This window comes from Corvus brachyrhynchos, unplaced genomic scaffold (genome assembly GCF_000691975.1).
Source record: "Corvus brachyrhynchos isolate BGI_N302 unplaced genomic scaffold, ASM69197v1 scaffold101, whole genome shotgun sequence".
Taxonomy (NCBI): Eukaryota; Metazoa; Chordata; class Aves; order Passeriformes; family Corvidae; genus Corvus; species Corvus brachyrhynchos.
The window spans coordinates 1,175,248-1,182,919 of NW_008237239.1; the positions used below are offsets into that span (position 1 = coordinate 1,175,248).

The window sequence follows — 7,672 nt, forward strand, 5'->3', positions numbered from 1 at the left end:
TTAGAACTTGTAGTTTTTCCAGCTGCCTCGTGAGCGTTCCAGCAGTCACTCAGTGGCTGCCTCGTGCTCTTGTAAAACTTGAGTGAGGCAAGGCTAAACCTTTCTCTGATCCTCTTGGTGGCCATGGAGAAAGGAAAAGCTTAGGAAATGTAACATGTAAAAATGTGTATTTTTCAGCTCACGCTTCAGCTAAAAGTTGGAGTAGATTACTACCAAAATATCTTAGAATTTTTTAACTTTTCTGAACTGCTGGCTGCCAGTCTGGCTGTTTCGGGTTTGTAGCTTAAACACAGTCAAGCAGATCACTGATGCTATTACTTTGCAGTTAAAATGTTGTTCACTGTGTAGCCCTGAGCAGACAGCATTTTTCAAGATTCATAAAACTCATGAGTGTTGCATGCCACAGGATTTCAGAAGGGGCTCCCTTGCCTGACAGGTCATCTGGTTAGTGGGACTGGTTTTCGTCCTATTGAGCAAGTCACTGGATGTGGGGAACAGCAACAGTCCGTGTCCATTAAGGAAAAAAAAGAAAATGTGATCTGTAGTATGTGAAGTCAGAACGAAAGTTGAAAGATTTCAAGGAAATTTGTAGACACAGGGATTGAGTACTGGTATTTGCTGTCATGCCTTTACAAAGCACAGAGTGAGGACTTTATTCTGTGTTTAACTCTTTAAAAAAAACCCAACCAAATAAAATCCCACTGGGATCCCTGCATTTCTTCTTTTTGAATGATTCTTTCAGAGATTGGAGAGAACAGAAGTTTTCCTTGTTGTTAAAAAAGCCCATCCATCGTTGGGATTGGGGGTTTTGGACACCATATATTCAGAGCCTTTTTTGTGAGTTTGCCCTCTGACATAATCCATGTAGCCTAATACAGTGTCCCTTACAATAGTCAGTAATAAAGACAGGTACAGGAACAGTGTGTTTTTCAGGCTGTTGGAATAGAAATCCCCACTCAGTAAGATTATTGGTGATTTGGCACTAGAATGCTGCTGATCTAATAGGTCCCTATACATTATGTGTATGGGGAGGGGAGGAAATTGATGCAAAGCAGATGCCAACAAAACATTCTGATGAGGAAGACAACCTATGTATTTGGCTTCCATACCATGTACAACAGAAGTCTTAAATTCAAGTCTTGAATTAGGATGTCAAGGGTTTTAGGTATCAAAGTATGTTACAGTTGTTCTGATACTTTTCTCATAATGTAAAAGCTGTGGCATTTTAAAGTTCTGGAGATTTATTATTAGAACAGTAATTAATCATAAACATGTTTACAATTACATAGTTTCCCATTCTTGGGTGGACTATAGTTTTAAAGTGAAAAGAAGGAAATCTTTGTCTGGAAGGAGTGGGGAAAAGTGTTTACAGAGCTGAGGAACTCCAGGTACTCCCTGGGTTAAGTCTTGTTCCGCTGTTGCTCTCTAATGCTTCTGAATTTTTCTCAGCCTCAACAGCTGGGATAGTTGGTCTAGTAAATTTAACGACTTCGGTAGCAAATGTGAACCCTTTATATTACCAGTGAATTACTGTGCCTTTAACATTTAAATGTTTAACTTTTTTCTTTTAAAGCTGTAATGTTCACTTCTAAAGGATGATCAGGCTTCTATTACTTCCTGAACTTTTTGCCTACAGAAAGTTGTGACTGTGAATATCTTCCTGTGTAGGTCCACCTATTCCAATCAATAGTTATTTCCAGCAAGAATTCCCCAGTCTGCCAGCAGCTGGGGATCAGGAAAAGTCAGGCAAAGATAAGGATGCACCTGAAGATGGCTCAGGACCCAACCTGCGACCGCAGAGTAAGTGTGTGCTACAGATTATTGTGAAATTGCATTGGCTTGTGTGGAACTTACTATTTTTGTACCCTGTACAAAATAAATTGATGAATATGTTGTTTTAATCAGAATACTCCTACACTGAAGAAATGGATATTTGGGGCTTTATTCTGCTTCACTGTGTTCCTGGTGTGCAGAAAATAGTGTGTTTAATCCTATCACTTCCCATTTTCCCAACCTAGTCAGGACTGTAGTTGTGCTCTGAGGAACATTTGTTAGTTGCACAATACTGGCATTTTCTTACTTCCAGCTGCTGATGTCACAGCAGGTAAGATACATCTTTAAGGAACTCTTCTAATATTAGCTAATTACACAAATCATGGTCAGGGCAGGCCTCAAGTGGTTGGTACTCATAAGAGTGCAGCCTGAAAATTCCTGAAGAGGAAGTTCACTCTACGGGATGCCAAAAGACTGGATTGTGCCTTGGCATCTTTAGCTCCTGGATGCAGTGTTCTGACCAGCTGGATCTGTTTCAGCAGATCTAGTGAAAACAACCATAGCAGTGCCGGGTTTACATCTCTCAGGAAAGAAATGTGTATTTCTTCCCCAGATCCCTTTAATGGGAAGGTATTTGGGATTGTGCTTGTTACCAGTGGAAAACAAGATTCCTTTCTCCCTCAAAAGTTTGGTTTTGATGAGGTTCGATGGACCTGTCCTGCGCTGTGGCTGGCACTGTCTTGTGCCAGTGATAGGCACTTTAGAGGGCTTAGGCTCTCAGGGAATCCTTAACTCCTTTCCTTGTTACAGGCCTTGGTTTTCCTTGATTTGTTTGTCAGGTCCTGCAGACCAAGGCCATGTGCCTGTTCATGTCCTCTCTTGATTTTGATCTAAAGAAGAAATTGTCAGGAAATGGGAGAGATGTCCAACACCAAATGAGAGCAGCTATGTGTCTGTTCAGCCTCCTGCAGGCAGTTACAGTTTTGGTCAGCACTGTACATGCTATATTAAGCCCTTCTTTCATGTCTGACAGCAGAAAGCTAAATGAACTTGGCAAGTACTCCCTGTTTAGCAGCTGTGCTTCCCAGCAAAGATAAGTGCAAGAACTGTAATGGATACTTAGGAGCATAGTTTTAACGCTGCTTAAAGGGTTTGTGCCCCTAAAGGAACATTATTTACAGTGCGTGTTTGTGATATTGTTGGTCTCCATTGATCTGAGCACTGCTGCTAAGTTTACTCTGGGGTTTTTTTTGTCCTAACCCATGCTCTGCAGGCAGAAACTCCTAAAAGAATGGACTGCCTAGCACAAATAACAAGTCATTAAAATCCCTGACTTTTCCTGGATGATTTGCTAGTCCAGCCCTTATCACTTCTATTCCATCCTTATCAGGCAGAGATGCAAACCAGACTCTGCATACCTGTTTTCACTTTGACACATACCTGTGCATTACCCTTCTTTTTGAGCTGCTTGAGAGTTTCCTGGTAGGCCTTTGCTACTTAGAAAGCTTGATCTTTGCCTTGACAGCATCTTCACACTGAGTCAGCAGTGGCCCACTTAGCACAGCTAAATCTGTTTTCTTTCTTGTGCTATAATCAGTATCCTTCCTAAATTGCACTGTGTTTTGGAAGGTAGAATGGGACAGCTAGAGCAGTCCATAAATTTATCTCTGGCCCTTCAGGAGCACAGCTGGACCTAGGGCTGAAGAGGATCAGGAAGCAGCTTCTGTTGATTCTCAAGTGGCCACTGCTTGTTTCAGTAGCAGATAAAAACGTGTGTGTGCACAGATCGCTGTGTCATCGACGGCTGCGTGGGAGCAGTGTGTTCTTCACCATCCCTGGCTGTAAATCTCCAGTATAAAGTCTATTCCTGGCTTTTCTTGTGCTGATTCTGTCCATGCAGATGTACTGGTTGGAGGGGTGGGGGTAAAAAGAACAACTCTCTGGTTCTCCAACAGATCAGGACCCTAAGGCTCTGGGACAAGAAGATGCCAGTGCTACACCAGCAGAACAAAATGATGGCCAGAAGGCAGGAGACAAGAGGGATGTGCGGTTGCCCCAGGTCCCTCAGCCCAAGCTGAATGGCCAGCAGCAGCCACCCATCTCATCCCAGTACAGAGCAATGATGCCTCCTTACGTGAGTGATGGTTGCTTGAATGGTTTTTAAGCTGCAGGGACTGATTTTTGGCTAGTGTGATTTTCTTATGTCTCTTCCTTTCCCCTCCATGGAATTCTTATCAGTTCTCCTGGAAGGGCATGATTGAAACCAGCACCTCAGAGGATGCTGGCTACCTGTTGCCACGTGGAGTTTGAACTTGTCAGGAGTTGATTAACACTTCTAGTCACTCTAACCTGGGGACTTGGTGTCACACACTTGTGGTATTAAGCAAACTTTCTTGAGTGAAGAGTCTTGCTTTACTTCCATTACTTCCCTTGATGGTCTCAGTATGCTTAATGCAGTGATACTTTTAAATGAATGGCTCCTGTTTTTAAACCCTTTTTAGATGTTTAATCAGTATCCTAGAATGGCATATCCTCCCTCCATGCAAGGTCCAACAAGATTTCCCAATTCTGAGCCAGGCAGGTAAGAAACCTACAAGTGGTGGTGTTTTGTGTGGGTATGAACTCTGTGACTTAATTAAAAAAAAGAAATAATTTGCACTGAGTATCTTGATGGTGATTATACACTGCATAAGAACTGACACTGGTCAGTCTCCCATGTTTTGCTTGTGTGGAGCAGTGCCATGGAGTGTCTGAAGTTTGAGAGCTCACCTACAAAACTTCAGGCAATTCTGCACAATACAGGGCTTTTGATTGTGAAGAGCAGGAGTCACTTGTGGGAACACTTTTGAAACTTAAACCGGTATTTGCCCATAAAAGGACTTCTCCATTGTTATAGTGAAAGTAGTCAATTCCTGGTATTTCAAAATTAGTTTTCCACTTTGTGCATTTCTCTGTAGTGGAGGATAGCTGTGCACATGCAAGAGTAATTATTTAAATTCTGGTAGTCACACGTGCATGCGTGCTCACATTTATACTGTGCTTGAAACAACAGTGCTGTATATTTCAAATAGTCATACAAGTTGACTTTTTATCTGTCATTTGTGGATAAGTAAAGGCAGTGGGTTTTGTTTCTCTCATTTTTTTAGAGGCCCAAGGGGAAGAGGCCCACCCTCGTGGTGCTCAGAACCTATTGAGCGCCCATCCATTCTTAGTGCTAGTGAACTCAAAGAGCTTGATAAATTTGATAATCTAGATGCTGAGGCCGATGAAGGCTGGGCAGGTAAGAACATCAGATTAATGGTCTGTTATTTGTATGCTGAATGTTTCTGAAAGATTAATTGAATATTTGTTTATGCATCAGGTGCTCAGAGTGAAGTGGATTACACCGAGCAGTTAAATTTCAGTGATGATGATGAGCAAGGAAGCAGTCAAAAAGAAAAGGAAAGTGGGTGAGTTGATGTTGCCAATTAGATGTGAAATGTCACTTAACTAGATGTTGGAAAGATTGAATGAAATGAGTGCAAGTACTCATTCCAATAACACTAATTCCAGTAATTTAATACTGTATTCAGTTGCATAACTGCCTGCAGACTCTAGTCAGCTGGGTGTGGAGTAGAAATTGTCCTGACTAAGAAACACTGAGGCTTGAAGATAAATCACCAAATACCTGTGTGGAGTATGCATTCTGTTTTTCTTATTTCTTTGCACACAGTGATGAACAAACACCATCAAAAGATTCCCAGAGTCCTGATGGCCAGAAGGAAACAGAAGAACAGACAAATGCCAAGTCAGCCACCCAGGTTTCCGCAGCAGCAGCCAAAGGGTCTTACAGCAAAAGCTCTCAGCTTGATCAGGTTTGTGTGCTCTTCTCTTCGGCTCCTGTGGCAACAGCCTCGTCAGGAGAGCTCCGACTGAGGTGTCTTTCCAAACTGTCAGGTCAATTAAGGTTATGAACGTGAGGGAAGGCATTAGCTACTGAAAGCATTATCTGAGCTGTGCTAACTGATCAGGTGCTACGCATGCAACTTAGCTGCCTCTGGTTGCAGCACAAAAATAGCATGACTTTATGTAGTGTGTTCTGCCCCACGCTTGTGAGGGGTGAGAGCTCTTGTGTCAGGCACTGTGGCTTGGCTGACTGGCTCAGTACTCTTGTCTGTCCACCCCTGGAACTGAATGAAGCCATTCTGGTGTTTATCAGGTTGTCCAGTGGATAAATAGCCCACACATTTTTCATGGGTGTGGGGATTTTTTTAGTATCATGGTCCACTTTCCGCAGTGCAGCGTAGCTGTAATGTGAGTTCACTTCTCACGCTAATGGATTTTATACAGACCATGTAGAATTCATCAGCTCAGCCATTTTTTGTTTCCTCTAGTAGAGGAATATTGCTATCCACTTCAATTTATGCCTGATACAGCCCTATTTTTGGTTTGGTTTTTTTTTTTCCCCAGGAAAAGCGACGGTTGGTTTTGAAAATTTCCCAGAAATATTTTCTCTTGACACCAGTAATAATGAAGATGGGGGATCTGGGATTGATTTTACTTGACTTTCTTTCTGTATTAAAGATCACATTGTTCTTTAAGGTTTGATGCTACATTGAATCTAAAGAAAAATGGTGCAGTAACATAGACTCTGAAATTTGGATGTGTGAATTTTTAAATTGTTCAGCTCTCAGTACATAAAAGTGAAAACGGTTTTGCCCTTGTTTTGCATGCAGATTTGTGTTGAATGCAGATGCCTTATTAGGTGTAGTATCTTAATGCAGTAGAAAACAGTAAATGAAAAATTCATAGTTCAGCTTGGCTGTGGTTATGAGCTTGCTTTACCCTAGTACTGTGTTTGATCCAACAGGATCGAGGTCCACCGCAGCCTTCTATACATGAAAGAGGTGGCCCTGCTCTTCCTCCAAAATCTATTCTACCACCGGTAAGAAAGATTAGAATTGTCCTTACTTCCTTGAGTTTAATTCTTTAATGCTGTGGTGGAGGGATTTAGACTAAGAGAAGTAAAAATATGCTTCACACGATAATAAACCTTTCCTTTAACAAGTAAAATTATCATAATGCCTGGGGCTGGTAGGAATGGAACCCCAACACAGCCATGCTGCCAGTTGTGTAAAACAGCCCCATCTTATAAGTGCCATGTGAAATGCACAAGAATTTCAAGAGCTTTTCGATATCCAGCCCCACTTGGGAACTGGAGAGGAACAGTGCTGGAGGGCTGGCTGCCAAGGCAGATGTGGAGATGAAGTCCCAAATGAAATGTGAACTAAAATTTCTCTTATCGTGAGCTACCTTGAAATTTCTTGGCTTCCTGAGGGACTTTTGTCTGAGATCTGCCCTGAGTCTCTGAAATTTAGAGCAGCCTGTAACCAAATCTAAAATATGTTTGTGGTCTTCGCTGTCACTTTGCCTTGATGGTGATGGAGAGTTGACATGAGCCCAAGTGATTCTTTACTTTACTCTCCTTTCTGAGCTCGGGTTGTGAGAGTCTGAACTGGGTCAGGAAGGGTCAGGGCTGGCTTTTTCTTTCAAGTTTTGCTTTTTAAAAATGCTGTGCAGATAGACATGTGCTGACAAATAGTTAAAACGTTGTATTTCAGCTGGCTGTTTATGTAACACGTGTTCAACTTGACTGATTTTCTTCTCACAGCACCCTCCTCCCCCTGATCGCCAGATGGGAAGGCAGGGACCCTTTCCCCCTAAACCAGTACCAGATGATGATGAAATTTGGAAGCAGAGGAGAAGGCAGCAGTCAGAGATATCAGCTGCAGTGGAGCGAGCCCGTAAGCGGCGAGAAGAGGAAGAGAGGAGAATGGAAGAACAGCGAAAAGCAGCTTGTGCTGAAAAGCTTAAACGGTTAAATGAGAAATTCGGCTGTGTGACAAAACCCTCTCGGGAA

At 42.3% G+C, this 7,672-nt stretch overlaps 1 protein-coding gene across 1 annotated transcript in view; it reads left to right on the forward strand.

Annotated features, from left to right (window-relative positions):
• Positions 1-7,672, forward strand: part of PRRC2C (proline rich coiled-coil 2C) — a 55,380-nt gene that overhangs the window by 7,385 nt on the left and 40,323 nt on the right. The window contains 8 exon segments of the mRNA XM_017729573.1: positions 1,669-1,800; positions 3,729-3,907; positions 4,275-4,354; positions 4,920-5,053; positions 5,135-5,222; positions 5,486-5,627; positions 6,623-6,697; positions 7,424-7,671. Of these exon segments, the coding sequence (XP_017585062.1) occupies positions 1,669-1,800; positions 3,729-3,907; positions 4,275-4,354; positions 4,920-5,053; positions 5,135-5,222; positions 5,486-5,627; positions 6,623-6,697; positions 7,424-7,671 (1,078 nt within the window).